The sequence below is a fragment of the Bubalus kerabau genome, chromosome 8 (genome assembly GCF_029407905.1).
Source record: "Bubalus kerabau isolate K-KA32 ecotype Philippines breed swamp buffalo chromosome 8, PCC_UOA_SB_1v2, whole genome shotgun sequence".
Lineage (NCBI taxonomy): Eukaryota > Metazoa > Chordata > Mammalia > Artiodactyla > Bovidae > Bubalus > Bubalus kerabau.
In genome coordinates this window covers 102,440,161-102,460,895 of record NC_073631.1, presented here as the reverse complement: position 1 = coordinate 102,460,895, position 20,735 = coordinate 102,440,161, and the positions used below count along the sequence as shown (strand labels likewise).

Genomic DNA, 20,735 nt, shown 5'->3' with positions numbered 1-20,735 from the left:
TAAAGGATTCTTGCCCACGGTAGTAGATATAATGGTCATCTGAGTTAAATTTACCCATTCCGGTCCATTTTAGTTCGCTGATCCCTAAAATTTTGATGTTCACTCTTACCATCTCTGTTTGACCACTTCCAGTTTGCCTTGATTCATGGACCTAACATTCCAGGTTCCTATGCAATATTGCTCTTACACCATCGGACCTTGCTTCCATCACGAGTCACATCCACAACTGGGTGTGGTTTTTGCTTTGGCTCCGTCTCTTCATTCTTTCTGGAATTAGTTTTCCACTGATTTCCAGTAGCATATTGGGCACCTACAGACCTGGAGGGTTCATCTTTCATTGTCCTATCTTTTTGCCTTTTTATTCTGTTCATGGGGTTCTCAAGGCAAGAATACTGAAGTACTTTGCCATTCCTTTCTCCAGTGGACCGTGTTTTGTCAGAACTCTCTGCACCATGACCTGTCCGTCTTGCGTAGCCCAACATGGCATGGCTCATAGTTTCATTGAGTTAGACAAGGCTGTGGTCCATGTGATCAGATTGGTTAGTTTTCTGTGTCATAGCATACACCTTCTTCCAACAACACAGAGAAAACTCTACACATGGACATCACCAGATGGTCAACACTGAAATCAGATTGATTATATTCTTTGCAGCCAAAGAAGGAGAAGCTCTATACAGTCAGCAAAAACAAGACCAGGAGCTGACTGTGGCTCAGATCATGAACTCCTTATTGCCAAATTCAGACTTAAATTGAAGAAAGTAGGGAAAACCACTAGACCATTCAGGTATGACCTAAATCAAATCCCTTACAGTGGAAAGGAGAAATAGATTCAAGTGATTAGATCTGATAGAGTGCCTGAAGAACTACAGGCAGTTTTGTGACATTGTACAGAAGACAGGAATCAAGACCATCCCCAAGAAAAAGAAATGCAAAAAGGCAAAATGGTTGTCTGAGGAGGCCTTACAAATAGCTGTGAAAAGAGAAATGAAAGGCAAAGGAGAAAAGGAAAGATATACCCATTTGAATGCAGAGTTCCAAAGAATAGCAGGGAGATACAAGAAAACCTTCCTCAGTGATCAGTGCAAAGAAATAGAGGAAAGCAATAGAATGGGAAAGACTAGAGATCTCTTCAAGAAAATTAGAGATACAAAGGGGCCATTTCATGCAAAGATGGACATAATAAATGACAGAAATGGTATGGACCTAACAGAAGCAGAAGATATTAGGAAGAGGTGGCAAGAATACACAGAAGAACTATCCAAAAAAGATCTTCATGGCCCATATAATCATGATAGTATGATCACTCACCTAGAGCCAGACATCCTGGAATGTGAAGTCAAGTGGGCCTTAGGAAGCATCAGTATGAACAAAGCTAGTGGAGGTGATGGAATTCCAGTTGAGCTATTTCGAGTCCTAAAAGATGATGCTCTGAAAGTGCTGCACTCAATATGCCAGCAAATTTGGAAAACTCAGCAGTGGCCACAGGACTGGAAAAGGTCAGTTTTCATTCCAATCCCAAAGAAAGGCAATGCCAAAGAATGCCCAAGCTACCACACAATTGCACTCATCTCACACGCTAGCAAAGTAATGCTCAAAATTCTCCAAGCCAGGCTTCAACAGTATGTAAACCATGAACTTCCAGATGTTCAAGCTGGATTTAGAAAAGGCAGAGGAACCAGAGATCAAATTGCCAACAACCATTAGATCATCAAAAAAGCAAGAGAGTGCCAGAAAAACATCTATTTCTGCTTTATTGACTATGCCAAAGCCTTTGACTGTGTGGATCACAACAAACTGTGGAAAATTCTGAAAGAGATGGGAATACCTGACCATCTGACCTGCCTCCTGAGAAGTCTGTATGCAGGTCAGGAAGCAGCAGTTAGAACTGGACATGGAACAACAGACTGGTTCCAAATAGGAAAAGGAGTACGTCAAGGCTGTATATTGTCACCCTGCTTATTTAACTTATTTACAGAGTACATCATGAGAAATGCTGGGCTGCATGAAGCACAAGCTGGAATCAAGATTGCTGGGAGAAATATCAAGAACCTCAGATATGCAGATGACACCACCCTTATGGCAGAAAGCAAAGAAGAACTAAAGAGCCTCCTGATGAAAGTGAAAGAGGAGAGTGAAAAAGTTGGCTTAAAACTCAATATTTGGAAAACTAAGATCATGGCATCTGGTCCCATCTGCTGCTGCTGCTGCTGCTGCTAAGTCGCTTCAGTCGTGTCTGACTCTGTGCGACCCCAGAGACGGCAGCCCACCAGGCTCCCCCGTCCCTGGGATTCTCCAGGCAAGAACACTGGAGTGGGTTGCCATTTCCTTCTCCAATGCATGAAAGTGAAAAGTGAACGTGAAGTCGCTCAGTCGTGTCTGACTCCTAGCGACCCCATGGACTGCAGCCTACCAGGCTCCTCCATCCATGGGATTTTCCAGGCAAGAGTACTGGAGTGGGGTGCCATTGCCTTCTCTGCTGGTCCCATCACTTCATGGCAAATAGATGGGGGAGCAATGGAAACAGTGGCTGACTTTATTTTGGGGGGCTCCAAGGTCACTGTAGATGGTGTCTGCTTCCATGAAATTAAAAGACACTTGCTCCTTGGAAGAAAAGCTATGATCAACCTAAACAGCATATTAAAAAGCAGAGACTTTACTTTGCCAACAAAGGTCCGTCTAGTTAAAGCTATGGTTTTTCCAGTGGTCATGTATGGATGTGAGAGTTGGACTAAAAAGAAAGCTGGGCACTGAAGAATTGATGCTTTTGAAATATGGTGTTGGAGAAGACACTTGAGAGTCTCTTGGCCTGCAAGGAGATCCAGCGAGTCCATCCTAAAGGAAATCGGCCCTGAGTATTCATTGGAAGGACTGATGCTGAAGTTGAAACACTAATACTTTGGACACCTAATGGGAAGAACTGAGTCATTTGAAAAGACCCTGATGCTGGGAAAGATTGAAGGTGGGAGGCGAAGGGGATGACAGAGGATGAGATAGTTGGATGGCATCACTGACTCAATGGACATGAGTTTGATTAAGCTCCAGGAGTTGGTGATGGACAGGGAGGCCTGGCATGCAGCAGTCCAGGGGGTCACAGAGTCAGACACGACTGAGTGAACTGAACTGTACACTGCCTCATCTTATTAGCAGCCCCATGCTTGAGCCGTTGCTATAAAACTTCTCACCAAATCCCTCTGGTTGGAGACACACAGTTTTCGAGGGCAGGAGCCACTGTGTTCCCCTTTGCCTGGCAAAGCAAAAAGCTGTTCTTTTCTACTTCATCCAAAACTCTGTCTCCAAAATTTGATTTGACAATGGTACATAGAGGCCAAGCTTTTGGCATCAAAATGCACTTGATTCCTCTTGAAATGCTCAAACGTGTTTTTGTCTTTTTCCCAGCAGAGGGGTGATGGTGTGCTCAGCTCCCATGAAGGTGACCAAGGCAGGAAGAAGGATGGCCAGCTCAAGAGTCCCAGCAGCAGCCACCTGGCTTATGGTATCCTGGATAGCCCACCATGGTATCTCTGCATCTTCTTGGGGATCCAGGTAATGCCACACAGAAGCATTGGGTACAAGGAGGCTCTGTCTCAAAAGGCACATCGACACACACGGGTCAAATTAGTCAAGATCTAACTTCAGTTGCTCATGTTCTTGGCTTCCATGCTGTTGACCTTTAGGGGACTCAAGGCTCTCTTTTCTCTTTTTTTTCTCTCTCTTCTCCCAAGGAGTTTCAGGATGGGGGCAGGGAGTTAGGGGAAGATTCTTCCCCATACTAAGCTACTAGGTCACATCAAGGACACCAGCTGGGCCATTGTGAGTTTTTTTTGTTTGTTTGTTTCAAGTTATCAATTATAATTTGTTTGGAAACAACTGATATGTTTGATAACCAGTGCTTGGGGAATATTGGAAAACAAGCATTGTCAAATACTTGTTGGAATGTTATCTGGTGCAACTTTTCTATTAACTTGTAAAACACATGTTATTTAACCCAGGCCCTAATGCTTAAGAATTTCTCTGTAGAGAATTACCCAGGGGTCCAGTGGTTAGGAGTCCATCATTTCACTGCCAAGGCATGGGTTCAATCCCTGTTGGGGGAACTAAGTTCCCACAAATTGCATGGCATGGCCAAATTAAAAAAATTTTTTTTAAGAATTTCTCTCTAGATATGCTGGCAAGACTTGTTAAGATAAGTACAAAGATATTCTATTAATTAATCATAAAATCACAACAACAAACAAAACCCAGAAACACCCCCAAAATATCCATCTTAGAGAACTGTGGCATATTCTAACAAATAATTTTTTAATGTAGCTGTTAGAAATAAAAAAGATATATTTACCTTGCAGTTAAAAAATAATCACCAACATAGATTAAGTGAAAAATGTCAAGTAAATAACTGTGTATAGTGTGATCTTTTTTTACATTAAAGACTAACAACAAAAATAGAGATAGAACAGCAGAAATAAGTATATGTAGTAATTTTTGCATGTCTTGAAGGAATCATAAGAAACTAATAGAGGTATTTAACCTTGGCTTTTGAACTGTGGTGTTGGAGAAGACTCCTGAGAGTCCCTTGGGCTGCAAGTAGATCCAACCAGTCCATTCTAAAGGAGATCAGTCCTGGGTGTTCATTGGAAGGACTGATGCTAAAGCTGAAACTCCAGTACTTTGGTCACCTCATGCGAAGAGTTGACTCATTGGAAAATACCCTGATGCTGGGAGGGATTCGGGGCAGGAGGAGAAGGGGACGACAGAGGATGAGATGGCTGGATGGTATCACTGACTCAATGGACATGAGTTTGGATGAACTCCGGGAGTTGGTGATGGACAGGGAGGCCTGGCGTGCTGCGATTAATGGGGTCACAAAAGTCCGACACGACTGAGCGACTGAACTGAACTGAAGAACTAGGAAAAGGAAAGTAGCTTTCAAATTTCACTATTTGTTTTGTAACTTTTTGTAGCTTGAATCTTTAATCTCATAGATGGATTCATTTTCATTTTAATCCCAAAATGTTTAATGTGGACTATCAGGGATGAGATATACTTTTTTGTTTGCTTCCTTGTGCTTTTCCACAAAAGAAGAGAAGCAAATGGATTACTATTTTTAAAAATATTATTGTGAGCCAATAAAATGGATAATGTAGACACTTCATTATGAAAGGGTGTTGAATTTTGTCAAATGTTTTTTTCTGCATCCATTGGGGTGATAGGATTTTTATTTTTCATTTTATTAATATGGTGTATCATATTTTCTGATTTGTATATATTTAACATTCCAGGGACAAAAATCCTACTTAACCATGGCATATGGCCCTTTTAATATACTGTAGAATGCTGTTTGCTAGGATTTCATTGAGCAGTTTTGCATTTATATCCATGAGGAATATTGGCCTGTAATTTTCTTTCCCTGTAGGGTCTTTATCTTTCTGTGGTATCAGGGTTATGTGAAAGTTGCTCAGCTGTGTCCAACTCCTTGCAACCCCATGGACTGTAACCTGCTAGTCTCCTCTGTCCATGGGATTTTCCAGGCAAGAATACTGAAGTTGCTTGCCATTTCCTTCTCCAGGGGATCCTCCCAACCCAAGGATCAAACCTGGGTCTCCTGCATTGCGGGCAGATTCCTTACTGTCTGAGCCACAACCCCATCAGGGTTATGCTGGATAGTAAAATGAGTTTTGGAGTGGTCCCTCCTCTTCAATTTTTGGAGGAGTTTGGGAAGGCTTGGTGTTAATTCTTCATTAGATATTTGATAGAATTTGCCAGTGAAACCATCTGGTCTTTGGCTTTTCTTTGTTGGGAAATTTTGATTACGGTTTTAGTCTCCTCACTAGTCAATTGTCTGTTCATATTTTCTATTTCTTCACGATTCAGTCTTGGTAAATTGTGTCTTTCTAGTAATCTATCCATTTCTTCTAGGTTATCCAATTTATTGGTGTGTAATGGTACTATTGTTTTATGGTACTTTGCATTCCTATCATATCATGTCTCATTTTATTTGAGTCCTCTCTCCTTTTTTCTGAGTTTAGCTAAGGGTTTGTTTATCTTTAAAAAGCTCTCGTTTTGTTGATTTTTTTCCTATTGTTTTTCATTTCATTTATTCCTGTTCTGATCTGTATTTTTTCCCTCTCTTCTAACTTGAGACTCAGTTCGTTCTTCCTTTTCTAGTTCTTTGAGAAATAAAGTTGTTTATTTAAGACCTTTTTTCTTTCTTAATGCAGGCATAGATTGTTATAAACTGTCCTCTTAGAACTGCTTTTGCTGCATCCCACTAGTTTTGGTATGTTGTATTTCCATTTTCATTTGTCTTAAGTTACTTTTTATTTCCCTTTTGATTTCTTCTTTGACCCATTGGTTGTTCAGGAGTGTGTTTCTTAATTTCCACCAGCTTGTGTCCAGTTTCCTTCCTCTTTATGATTTCCAGTTTCAGACCATTGCGGACAGAAAAGATTGTTGGTTTGATTTCAGTCTTCTTAAATTGCTGATGCTGTTTTGTGACCTAATGTATAATCCATCTTGAAGAATGTGCTCAGGCCTGGTCAATGGTCTTGCCCTCACCTTGTGCCTTATTTTAATAATGAGCCTCTTGTCATTCCTATTCTTAAGGCCACCTCCTTGGTTCCTGTTATGTCCTCCCACACTGCGTCCCTACCTTGGTTTCTTACCTAAAACAGCAGTTCTCAGCCCTGGGGTCCTGCCTTTGAACCCCAGACCTTCTGGTTGTGTCCCTGCTTCTTGCTGCCAGGCCTTCCTAGTTCCTGCCACTTGCCTGGATCTCCCCCGAGACCAAAGGTTGAGCCTCCAGTAGAAGGAATAGGATTAGGTGGAGTAGGCAGCCACAGCATCTCTAAGTTTGTCTCCTCTCTCTGCTCTGCCTACAGCACTTCCTCACGGCCCTAGGGGGGCTTGTGGCAGTGCCGCTCATCTTGGCTAAGGACCTGTGTTTGCAGCATGATCCCCTGACCCAGAGCTACCTAATCAGCACCATTTTCTTCGTCTCTGGCATCTGCACTCTCCTGCAAGTATTTTTAGGAATCAGGTAGGTAAAACTCCTCTCCATGGATTCTGACTTTTATCTCCCAGGGTAGCAATAAGGTTTGCTTGGCTTGTAGCCTGAGATGAGTTAGAAAGCTGGTGTGACATGATAGAGGGAGCACAGGATCAGAAGTAAGTACATAAGTTCAAGTCCCAGCGCCAACATTTACTATCTACATTAGCCAGAGTTCTTCGTTAAAGTAATACAAATAGCTACAGATGGCCATGCTTGAAACCTTTTACCTTTGCAAATTCTACAAGGCTTGTGCTAGTGAACACGCTGTGGGGACTCCTCCCTGGACTTCAGAGGGAGCAGTGCAAGTGAGGGAATCTTCACTGTAAGTCTGCTTGTGACCTAATCTGTGCCAAGTCTGTGCCCAGTTTTGGAGATGCAGAGGAAAATGGAAAACTTTCCCTATGATGTGCTTCTGCCCAACCTGTCTTATGAGATAATGACTTGAGAGGAAAAATTACTATTTATTCTTTTTTTCCTTCCAGTTTCATTGAGATGTAATTGACAGACAACACTGTGTAAGTGTACAGCATAATGAATTGACTTACATACATCAAGAAATGATTAGCACAGTAGATTTAATGAACGTCCATCATCTCACATAGATACAAAAGTAAAGAAACAGAAAAAAAAATTTCTTTCTGATGAGAACTTTTATCCTTTATCAATTATCTGAATCAAACCCCAGGTGAAGGCTGTTACAAGGTAGCTGATTATTTCCGAGATAGGCTGCCTGTAGAGAGTGTCTAGCGGAGAAGGCAATGGCACCCCATTCCAGTACTTTTGCCTGGAAAATTCCATGGACGGAGGAGCCTGGTAGGCTGCTGTCCGTGGGGTCGCTACAGTCGGACACGACTGAGCGACTTCACTTTCATTTTTCACTCTCATGCATTGGAGAAGGAAATGGTGACCCACTCCAGTGTTCTTGCCTGGAGAATCCCAGGGATGAGGAAGCCTGGTGGGCTGCCGTCTATGGGGTTGCACAGAGTCGGACACGACTGAAGCGACTTAGCAGCAGCAGCAGCAGAGAGTATCTAGAGAATATTCCTTCCTAACCTAGTCTTCTTGCCTAAATCAAATCAAAGGCTCTTTCCAAAGTGCTGCTTTTGCAAGTCATTTACAGGAGATATGCCAGTGCTTAAGGTCTCCCATTTTTTGTTGAGGAGAGGGGTTTAGAGCCTACATCTTTGTCAAATTATTTCCCTTCTCTCTCTTCCTTCTTCTGTCATCATCTTTGAGGCCAAGATTTTCCCCAATCCCCCACCAAGCGCTGAGAGAGGTTTAAGGTTTGGTCTGGTCTGTTTCTCAAGTCCCTGATATCCAGGACCCCTCCTACCTTTCCGGGATCAGTCCCTGGAGTGACCGGTGCTGCAGTAGAGAGGGCTTGCAGCCACCTGCCTGGACACCCAGGAGGCCCCACCCCTGAGCCGCCCCATGCAGAGTTACATACACAAGGCTCTTCTGGATGGGGAAGCTCCTTGCCTTAAAATTAGAAGGTGTTGACTATAATAATGGAAAAACATTGATCTTGGAAGCTGGGAGCCTGAATTCTAGTTCTGGCTTCTGTGTTGTGGGAAGCTGCACAAGCCATTCACCCTCTCTAAAACCCAGTGTTCTCGTCTGTAAAATGAGGGAGTTGAAGTGTGTCATATCGGTAAGTCCTTCCATCTCTAATATGTGGACACCTGTGTTGTTGACAGTAGAAGATGGTGCAGTACTATGTTCCAACTGGAATCTCAGTACTGAGGGTGCTTGTGGGCCTCGCCTTCTGGTAAACCCTGTGAGAGACAAAACAAAATCAGAAGATAGAGTTAAAAGAATCTGCAGCCTAATTAAACATGCAGAGAAACAGGGAAATAAAATTAAGAAAGAAAGCCATGCTAATGTCTTAGACTAAGGTGGGGACAGGAATACACCTGAGATTATTTCCCTGAAATAGGCTTCCTGTTTAGAGACTAACAAGTACAGTTGCTCATTAGAAACATTAGAAAGTATAAAACTAGCTGATAGCCTGTGAATCAAAGGTCTAGTAGATTTGATTGATTGCAGGTTATCAAATAAACAGCATTTAATGATGTACTTTTTAGACTGCAAACACAAATGCTGATACTGCAATAAGATTTCAGAATATGTTAATGATTAAAACCATGTTAAATATTCAAAGGAAATGATAAGAGGCAAAAAAACAGCTTCCCTGATAAAAGCTGAAGAGTGCAGTGCCCATTATGGGCAGGCAGCTACAACCCTTGGCAGAGGGCTGGCTGCCTCCCTGGTGTGACTTTAGGGGTCTTGGGTGTATCCCCCAAGGGCCTTCCCACTGAGGTGCTTAGTTCTGAATTTATGTAACCGTTCATTTCAAAAGAAAGCATTAAGTTTAAATGCAATCACTAAAGGAAATGAAATATTGACTGTGTAATTCTGGGTCTTAATTCCATTTCTGGAATAATTCTATTTCTAGAATGATTCATTTTTACCTGGGATTTTCTTTTTCTGGAGTGGTTCCAAGTGATACATCTCCCTTTTTATTTTCCTGGGAATGTCTCAAGTGTGGAACCAGTATTTCTGCCCAAAGTACATTCAGACCTGGCTTCTATGTAGTCTTGCCCAAATCAGCCCGGGTCCTTTTCTTCCATGGACTTGCCTGCAGCTGGGCCCTGATCTGCCCGAGCTCTGTATCTGTTGCTAGGTTCTGCAGAAAGTCCATGCCCATTGCCAGAGGTCTGCAGCCACCTTGCCCTTGCCTCGATGACAAATCGCACAAGCCACCAGATGTGCCACTGGAAGTTTGTGCGTGCTTGCTAAGTCGCTTTAGTCATGTCCCATTGTGACCTTATGGACTGTAGCCCGCTGGGCTCCTCTGTCCATGGGATTCTCCAGGCAAGAATACTTGAGTAGGTGGCCATGCCCTTATCCAGGAGATCTTCCAAACCCTGGGATCAAACTTGGGTCTTCTGCATTGCAGGCAGATTCTGTACTGCTAAGCCACCAGGGAAGCCCATGAGAGAAATACATCTTATGTATACTGATAATCATTTATCTAGTTAAAGATGGCAAAAGGAATCAAAGAAATGTTAAAGGTTATTTCTGGGTGATACACATTATATATGAAAAGTATGTACCAATATTGTACATGTGCTGATAAATTTTACCTACTCAAGGGTTAAAAAAAAGATTAGAAAAAAATGTTAATAATTGTTTCTGGGTTGTGGAACTATGGTGATTTATGCTTTGTATTTTTATTTACCATTAATTTTTCTTCAGAGTCCATGTGTTGCTTTATAACTGGGAGAAATAAGAACCATTTAAAACTTTTTCTTAGAAAAGTATCAGGGCATGTTTCATGAGCCCCACACCCTTTGAATCTTTCAGTTCAGTTCAGTTCAGTCACTCAGTTGTGTCCGACTCTTTGTGATCCCATAGACTGCAGCATGCCAGGCTTCCCTGTCCCTTACCAACTTCCAGAGCTTACTCAAACTCATGTCCATCGAGTCGGTGATGCCATCCAACCATCTCATCCTCTGTTGTGCCCTTCACCTCCCACCTTCAATTTTTCCCAGCATCGGGGTCTTTTCCAATGAGTCAGTTCTTCTCATCAGGTGGCCATATATTGGAGTTTAAACTTCAGCATCAGTCCTTCCAATGAATATTCAGGACTGATTTCCTTTAGGATGGACTGGTTGGATCTCCTTGCAGTCCAAGGGACTCTCAAGAGTCTTCTCCAACACTATAGTTCAAAAGCATCAATTCTTCAGCGCTCAACTTTCTTTATAGTCTAACTCTCACATCCATACATGACTACGGGAAAAACCATAGCTTTAACTAGACAGACTTTGTTGGCAAAGTAATGTCTCTGCTTTTTAATATGCTGTCTAGGTTGGTCATAGCTGTTCTTCCAAGGAGCAAGTGTCTTTTAATTTAATGGCTGCATTCACCACCTGCAGTGATTTTGGAGCCCAAAAAAATAAAGTCTGACACTGTTTCCACTGTTTCCCCATGTATTTACCATGGAGTGATGGGACCAGATGCCATGATCTTAGTTTTCCAAATGTTGAGTTTTAAGCCAACTTTTTCACTCTCCTAGCTCACTTTCATCAGGAGGCTCTTTAGTTCTTTGCTTTCTGCCATAAGGGTGGTGTCATCTTCATATCTGAGGTTATTGATATTTCTCCCGGCAATCTTGATTCCAGCTTGTGCTTCATCCAGCCCAGCATTTTGCATGATGTACTTTGTCTGAGAGCAAAACTCAAATAGACTTCCCATTACCATCTTGGAAGTGGGGCTGGGAGATATGGCTCAAGGCTCCAGGCTTGAGACAACCTCCCAGATTCTGCAACCTTTGTCTATTCACCTGCTTTTATCTCTGTTTCCCCAATCTGTTCCCCTGTGGTGGTCAGCATTAACGCCCTTAAAAGGAAAAAGAAAAGAATACGTGTGCAAATCTTTGGGGGAGATCAGAAGGGAGGACTAGAGCAATGTGGGTGGCTGTCAAAGGCACTCTCAAGGCAGTAGGTAGTGACGGGTTTAAAGAAGACAGACAAACAGCCTTCTCCTACCAGAGAAGGAGATCTATCCACCTCCCCTTTCTTCTAGGCAGAGGCAAGCACTCTCATCCCTCCAAGCTGATTATTTAGCTATTTTCCCCGGAGTCTCTAATTAATACACTTCTGTCTTATGCACTAGTGACTGAAGTGCCAATATGGATGACTGATTTCATTTTCTTTCACAGCCGCTCACTCCTACCACATATAAGCACATTTTCCATCTTCCTATAATCACATCCTCCCAGCATAGGTCAACATTGAGTGTTCACATTATAATGTTGTCGTTTAGTTCTAAGTAATGCCTGACTCTTTTGAGACCCCGTGGACTGTAGCCCACCAGGCTCCTCTGTCCATGGGATTTCCCAGGCAAGAATACTGGAGGGGGTTGCCATTTCCTTCCAGGGGATATTCCCAAACCAGGAATCGAACCCATGGCTCCCGTCTTGCCAGGCAGATTTTTTACCACTGAGCCACTGGGGAAACCTGTTTGTTTTCTCTAAAATTAATATCTTTAAAAAAATATTTTAAAGTTTCTGTTTATTTTCATTTCAACGATAAGCTCCCTGCCTGTTGTATAAATCTCTTCTTGATAATTTCATTGCATCAGGTAGCTATCAGCTTCATCTTCTTGATGAACTACCCCCTGGGGCTCTCTGACTTGCTCTAGTCTGGAACAGTCGCTACCTGTGCCTGGCGTATATTAGATGTGTCATCTTGAGATGCCTCTTTACCCTTTATCCGTTATCCTGGCAATTCTCTTCATGTCAGTTTTCAAGTCTAGATCTCTTGATCCCATGCCTTTCTCTTCTTTTTGGTGGAACATGATTACACAGTAGTTTACTGAGAGACCACGTGGGAGATAAGTTTTGTAAGACTCTCCATATGGGAAAATATCTTGATCCTATTCTCATACTTGATTGATAACTTGGCTGGCTATAGAATTTTAGGTTGGAAAATTTTTTTTTTTTTTTTTTTTTTCAGAATTTTAAAATCACTGTTCCCTTGCCTTCTAGTTTCCAGTGTAGTTTTAGGAACTCCAGAGTCTTAGGCAACCTTCCCCCTTCTGCTGCAGAATTTTGTACAGGCCCACGTTGTGCTGAGTCTATTTAACTGGAAGAGATCCATTTAGTCATAGTGTCTAACATACAAGATTGACTATGATCATCCTACTGCTATATCCAATAAACAACTGTTCAACTAGGCTTGACTTTTGAGTGTCCATGTTGGTTTCTGCAAGGTCCAATTTTAACAAGAATCTTGCTCAATGCCTGTAGCCAGAATATCCACCCTCACTCTCTGATTGGGTTCCTCATTCTCCATCATCCCCAGGTGATGTCTCATCACCTTGTCCTGTCTTCATCCCGAATCCTCTCCTTACCCTGATGCTTCCTCTTAGTAATTTTCTATCCACTGAACCCCACCCTCCTCCTTGGCTATGAATTCTCACCTTTCCTTGTCATATTGGGAGTTGAGCTTGATCTCTCTCCCCTATTACAAAATCCCATTGTAGTAGCCTCCTTGTAGTAAAGCCTGCCTTAACATCTAACAAGTGTCATGTATACTATTTTTATGAAGTGCATGAGAACTCAGAGAGGATTGAAGCTTAACTTCCCAATACTTCCGAAAGGTTAGCTGTTCCTACTTTATGGGCCCAAATGGAAGTATTCGTACATACTAAGAGAGGAGAAAAATTACATAATCATTACCATAAACTGTTTAAGAAGTTTGTTCTTACCACATGTCCTCTTATCAATTGTTCTTATAACAAACATACTGGGTCACAATTTGGCCCCATGACTCATACTTTCTGATCGGGGCTCTGTACTTCCCAGTTGAACCCTGCCACTGGCACCTCCCCCAGTATCAGTTTCCTCATACAGAGACAAAGCAGCATTGTGCTACACACCCTGCAGTACTCTTGAGATAAGGATGAGAAAATGCCGTGTAACTTTAAAACACTATATAAGCTTAGATGTTGATAGTACCCCCACGGATGCAGATCTGTTTGTTGCTTTGACCACTTAAAATACCAATCCTATCAAATTTCTAAAGATCGTTCCTGAGACTGTAGATTTTACAAGTTGTTGTAAAGGAAAATGGTGGGGAATGTTCTTCAGACTTGAGCATATAGATGAGATAGTAAAGACTGAAGGGAAGGGGAGAATGGACAGGGAGAGTCTTAGGAAGCACATCTTAGAGAACCAACTTCAAGAAATGGGAATGCCAGACAACAGCTTTAAAAACAAAACAAAACAAAAAGCCCATACTATAACATCTGTTATTTAAGGAAACATTAAGAAAATGTTTTGGTATACATACTTTTTCCAACTCTTTGCAACCCCATTACAGTCCATAGAATTCTCCAGGCCACAATACTGGAGTGGGTAGACTTTCCCTTCTCCAGGGGATCTTCCCAACCTAGGGATCAGACCCAGGTCTCCCACATTGCAGGCGGATTTTTACCAGCTGAGCCACAAGGGAAGCCCAAGAATACTGGTGTAGGTAGTCTATCCCTTCTCCAGCAGATCTTCCTGTCTCAGGAATCAAACCAGGGTCTCCTGCATTGCAGATGGATTTTTAACCAACTGAACTATGAGGGAAGTCCTCACATGACTGAAGCCAGGCTTCAACAGTACATGAACCGTGAAATTTCAGATGTTCAAACTGGATTTAGAAAAGCAGAGGAACCAGAGATCATATTGCCGATATTAGATGGATCGTAGAGAAAGCAAGGGAATTCTAGAAAAACATCTGCTTCTGCTTCATTGACTACACTAAGGCCTTTGACTGTGTGGATCACAACAAACTGTAGAAAACTCTTCAAGAGATGGGAATAACAGACCACCTTACCTGCCTCCTGAGAAACATGTATGCAGGTCAAGAAGTAACAGTTAGAAAAGGATATGGAGCAATGGACTGGCTGCAAATTGGGAAAAGAGTACACAAAGGCTGTATACTATCACCCTGCTTATTTAACTTTATGCAAAGTACATGATGTGAAATGCCAGGTTGGATGAAGCACAAGCAGGAATCAAGATTGCCAGGAGAAATATCAATAACCTCAGATATGCAGATGACACCAGCCCTATTGCAGAAAGAAGAGGAACTAACAGAGCCTCTTGATGAAAGTGAAAGAGGAGAGTGAAAAATCTGGCTTAAAGCTCAACATTCAGAAAACGAAGATCATGTCAACTGGTTCCATCACTTCCTGGCAAATAGATGGGAAAACAGTGGAAACAGTGGCAGACTTTATTTTCTGCAGATGGTGACTTGCAGCCATGAAATTAAAAGACGCTTGCTACTTGGAAGAAAAGTTATGACCAACCTAGATAGCATATTAAAAAGCAGAGACATGACTTTGCCAACAAAGTCTGTGTAGTTAAAACTATGGTTTTTTCTGGTAGTCATGTATGGATGTGAGAGTTGGACCATAAAGAAGGCTGAGTGTTGAAGAACTAATGCCTTTGAACTGTGGTGTTGGAGAAGACTCTTGAGAGTCCCTTGGACTACAAGGAGGTCAAACCAGTCCATCCTAAAGGAAATCAACCCTGAATATTCTTTGGAAGGACTGATGCTTGAGATGAAGCTCCAATACTTTGGGCACCTGATCCAAAGAGCCGACTCTTTAGAAAAGACCCTGATGCTGGGAAAGATTGAGGGCAGAAGAAGGGGACAACAGAGGATGAGATGGTTGGATGGCATCACTGACTCAGTGGACATGAGTTTGAGCAAGCTCCGGGAGTTTCCCTGATGGACAGGGAAGCCTGGCATGGTGCAGTCCATGGGGTCACAAAGAGTTGACATGATTGAGTGACTGAACTGACTGACTGACCCTTTCCAGAAGTAACCACACATTTCAGGGGGAATAATAATGAAAATTATTCTATTTATTGAGCTCTTCCCCAGGCATCATGCTAATCACTTACATATATTTTATCTTCACAGTTACTCCTTGGGAGATTACTACTATATTTTGTCAAAGAGGACACTGAGGCTTGCAGAAGTTGGGCAACATGCCTTGGTCACACAGCTGATAAGACAAAGTCATATTCAGACTTGCCTTTGGTCTATTCCATGCTCTTAACTGGTGTTATAGCGCCATGGTGAAAAACCCCAAGACATCCTGGTTAACTCTATGACCTTGGGCTCCAGATCCGTTATCTATAAAATGATAAGGCCAGGTTGGATATGCTTCAAATGGCCCTTCTATTTCTAAAGTGTTGAATTTTAAAAATCAACAATCTGTGGTTCACAAAAGAATTAGAAGGCACATGTATAATAATAGTGAATCATATTGAAGGTAAAATTTTTAAAATAAGATGAAATTAATTGTGAAATTAAAAGCAGGTCTGAGATACACATAAAAGTCACCATAAAAGGTAAAATGTATATAGAACAATGAAAGCCTTGTAGTGATACTGAATACATATATCTTAAACATGTACCAAGAAAGTGAATAAAAGGAAAACTAGTAGAAATGCAAGAAATATACATAGATTTCTGTCAAAAGCATATCAATAAGAAGTTATGAGCAAGGTGGTAATGCTCATAAAACAAGGTGGGGAGGGGACAGGAATGGATGGAAAATCGCATTGGAAGATCTGAGTATAGGAGAGGGAAGGAAGAATTTATGGATATGTTGTGTCAATCTAACTGTAGGACATAAGAATCAGTTCAGTTCAGTAGCTCAGTCATGTCCGACTCTTTGCGACCCCATGAATTGCAGCACGCCAGGCCTCCCTGTCCATCACCAACTCCCGGAGTTCACCCAAACCTACGTCCATCAATTCGGTGATGCCATCCAGCCATCTCATCCTCTGTTGTCCCCTTCTCCTCCTGCCCCCAACCCCTCCCAGCATCAGAGTCTTTCCAATGAGTCAACTCTTCACATGATGTGGCCAAAGTACTGGAGTTTCAGCTTTAGCATCATTCCTTCCAAAGAACACCCAGGACTGATCTCCTTTAGAATGGACTGGTTGGATCTTCTTGCAGTTCATGGGACTCTCAAGAGTCTTCTCCAACACCACAGTTCAAAAGCATCAATTCTGCGGCGCTCAGCCTTCTTCACAGTCCAACTCTCACATCCATACATGACCACTGGAAAAACCATAGCCTTGACTAGACAGACCTTTGTTGGCAAAGTAATGTCTCTGCTTTTCAATATGCTATCTAGGTTGGACATAACTTTCCTCCAAGGAGTAAGCGTCTTTTAATTTCATGGCTGCAATCACGATCTGCAGGTATTTTGGAGCCCCCCGAAATAAAGTCTGACACTGTTTCCACTGTTTCCCCATCTATTTCCCATGAAGTGAGGGGACCGGATGCCATGATCTTTGTTTTCTGAATGTTGAGCTTTAAGCCAACTTTTTCACTCTCCTCTTTCACTTTCATCAAGAGGATTTTTTTTAGGACATAGGAATACACTCTAGTAAATTAATGGAAACAATTCATCTTGCTCTTGAACATAAAATGTATTTAGTAGTTTCAAAAAGGTAGAGGGAATTCCCTGGTTGTTCAGTGGTGAGGACTCGGTGCTTTAGATGCAAGTTCCCTTGGTGGGTGAACTAAGATTCTGCAAGCTGAGAGGTGCAACCAAAAAAAAAAAAGGTAAAAAGTGCATCTATCATGTTAGTACATTATCCCAACTACATGTAATAATCTTGAAAAAAAAAAATAACATGAACAGAGTTAGAAAAATGTTGACCTAGTTGAAAATTTTGAAATATCCCTTAAATAAGTTCTAAGTTAGGGATATAATAACAGAAAATATTTTTTAAGTGAAAGCAAATCTCACCATCAGTAAAACTGTTTTAAATATATTTTGGCAGTGTCTAATTTCTATGTAATGAGTAAAACAGTTTATAGACAGGGAAAAACAGACATTAAAAATCACATCTTTTGTGACTTAATGAAATGCAAATTCACTTTTGTCAGGATTTCATTATATGCCTATTAAACTAAAAAAATGAAACGAGAAAACCCAATGTTGATAGATTGTGTAATACTAACCTTGGTGCTGGAGGGATAGAAGAGAAAACTAGACTTCTCTGCCCTCATGGAACCGAGTAATACTGAAATGGCTGAGGTCATGGTGGTATAGCAATGATGGATTGTTTATAAGTATAACTGTAAACTGTTTAAAGAATCCCTGAGAGTGAGTTACTGTAAATGACTAGTTTGTTAGTACAAGGGCTAAACAGGAAATATGTAACTAGAATATAAGTGGGAGTTTTGTCTCACTCACTGTGGTATTTCAAATACCTGACAACCAGTGCCTCCCACAGAGCAAGTCCTCAGTAAATATTTGTTGAATGAATGAAATGTACATATGGAATTACAGCAAAAAACTGAAACACAAATCTTGGATTACATACTGTCTGTACCTATGATATGCAAAGGTGTCTATGTTCATTTTAAAAGCTCAAAAGGGATTTTGCAATGATATAGTGTGTTTCCCTTCTCTGTCAAGATATTTAGCTTCATAATTTCTATGAATTTTTAATTGAAGTATAGTTAATTTACAATGGGAATTTAAGAGGAACTAAAAAGCCTCTTGATGAAAGTGAAAGTGGAGAGTGAAAAAGATATCTGAGGTTATTGTAATGCTCAAAATTCTCCAAGCCAGGCTTCAGCAATATGTGAACCGTGAACTTCCAGTTGTTCAAGCTGGTTTTAGAAAAGGCAGAGGAACCAGAGATCAAATTGCCAACATCTGCTGGATCATCATAAAAGGAAGAGAGTTCCAGAAAAACATCTATTTCTGCTTTATTGACTATGCCAAAGCCTTTGACTGTGTGGATCACAATAAACTGTGGACAATTCTGAAAGAGATGGGAATACCAGACCATCTGACCTGACTCTTGAGAAATCTGTATTTAGGTCAGGAAGCAGCAGTTAGAACTGGACATGGAAGAACAGACTGGTTCCAAATAAGAAAAGGAGTTCGTCAAGGCTATATATTGTCACCCTGCTTATTTAACTTATATGCAGAGTACATCATGAGAAACACTGGACTGGAAGAAACACAAGCTGGAATCAAGATTGCGGGGAGAAATATCAATAACCTCAGATAAGCAGATGACACCACCCTTATGGCAGAAAGTGAAGAGAAACTAAAAAGCCTCTTGATGAAAGTGAAAGAGGAGAGTGAAAAAGTTGGCTTAAAGCTCAATATTCAGAAAACAAAGATCATGGCATCCGGTCCCATCACTTCATGGGAAATAGATGGGGAAACAGTGGAAACAGTGTCAGACTTTATTTTGGGGGGCTCAAAAATCACTGCAGATGATGACTGCAGCCATGAAATTAAAAGACACTTACTCCTTGGTAGGAAAGTTATGACCAACCTAGATAGCATATTGAAAAGCAGAGACATTACTTTGCCAACAAAGGTCTGTCTAGTCAAGGCTATGGTTTTTCCAGTAGTCATGTATGGATGTGAGAGTTGGACTGTGAAGAAGGCTGAGCGCCGCAGAATTGATGCTTTTGAACTGTGGTGTTGGAGAAGACTCTTGAGAGTCCCTTGGACTGCAAAGAGATCCAACCAGTCCATTCTTAAGGACATCAGTCCTGGGATTTCTTTGAAAGGAATGATGGTAAAGCTGAAACTCCAGTACTTTGGCCACCTCATGTGAAGAGTTGACTCATTGGAAAAGACTCTAATGCTGGGAGGGATTGGGGGCAGGAGTAGAAGGGGACAACAGAGGATGAGATGGCTGGATGTCATCACTGACTCGATGGGCGTGAGTCTGAGTGAACTCCGGGAGTTGGTGATGGACAGGGAGGCCTGGCACTCTGCGATTCATGGGGTCGCAAAGAGTCGGACAGGACTGAGCGCATGAACTGAATTTACAATGTTGTGTTACTTTCAAGTATATAGCAAATTGACTCAGTTATACATATATGTATATAAATGTATATTATATATAGATTCTTTTCCATTATAGATTATTATAAAATAAATTATAATTCCCTGTGCTATACAGAGGGTCCTTGTTGTTTACCTATTTTATATATATATTAGTGTATACATGTAAATCCCAAATTCCTAATTTATCTCTCCCCACCATAATTTTTTTAACTAAAAAATCATTCATACATACCCATTCCATCACCCATGTTTTCTGCCCTGTGTGTGCCATGTATTCTAATCTATTTTGGAGACTTATGGGTCTAGATTTATGAATCTAGATCAGTTATTCTCAACCCTGGCTGATGTTAGAATCACCTGGAGGTCTAAGCTCTCTCCATGCCTGGGTGTGCCCTCCTGACCAGCCCATGAACTCATCTGAGGCTGATGCTCAGCCCTTGCTAGTTCTTATGTTCAGCCAGGACAAAATCCAGTTAGGCAGTAAAACTCTTTCGTATACTTTATATTTTCATTAAATAAAATGGGTTCGTTCTCAAGAAGACTCTTTAAGCTATCTTCATGGAATCCTGATTTCAAAAGTACTCTTCTAGTATTGTTAAGAACAAGTATCTAAACTGGGTAAGGTATACTATGACAAACGCAAGCAAGAGGCTAAGATCCTGTTCCACTCTCCCTCCGCACCAGCTCTATTATAATACGCAGGTGAGGAGACTAGGTCAGCCTTAACAGCTTCTGACCTTCTAGTAAGACAGGGTTATTGGAGGTTGATTTATCAGGCTATGTTCACCTTGAAGGGAGACAAGTCAGATGGACACTGCTGGAAGTTCTCACAGAGGCCAGAGTGAGACACTGACCAGGAAGAAGGAAGGCTTGTGTGGGGGACACGCCCTGATAATGGACCTCAAGCATGTTCAGTCCATGTGATAGAAAGGAGCCTGGAGGTAGAGGTCTGGAATCGCCTTTCATTTTTGAAGGTGCAAAGGAATCTGGCCACCCAGATTCTAGGCTGTGCATCTCTTGTCAGTGGGGGAACTTGACGTGTGTGCACTGTGCTTTGATCCTGGGGTCTGGGGAAGTTTCTGTGGGACTGGGGAAGACAGTGGCACCCACCAAACGTGTTCCCTGAGCTCTGTGCTGCCCCAGATCGTTTCCCAGTATGTGACTCTCTGCTCCTGGGCTCGCATCTCCAGGACTGGGATTAGGTCTGCTGGTCTTATCCTCCCCACCTCTCCTACCTGACCAAAGTTTGGCACAGTTTGTGGATCTGACTTGGAGATTGATG

At 41.8% G+C, this 20,735-nt stretch overlaps 1 protein-coding gene across 2 annotated transcripts in view; it reads left to right on the top strand.

Annotated features, from left to right (window-relative positions):
- LOC129659535 (solute carrier family 23 member 1-like) overlaps nt 1-20,735 on the top strand; it is a 246,646-nt gene that overhangs the window by 12,593 nt on the left and 213,318 nt on the right. Inside the window, exons 2-3 of one of the 2 annotated variants that reach the window (XM_055590989.1) lie at nt 3,400-3,543; nt 6,876-7,033. In XM_055590989.1, coding sequence (XP_055446964.1) covers nt 3,400-3,543; nt 6,876-7,033 — 302 coding nt within the window. Of the gene's footprint in view, nt 1-3,399; nt 3,544-6,216; nt 6,275-6,875; nt 7,034-20,735 lie in introns of those variants that run through there. The other variant, XM_055590990.1, reaches the window with a different exon arrangement.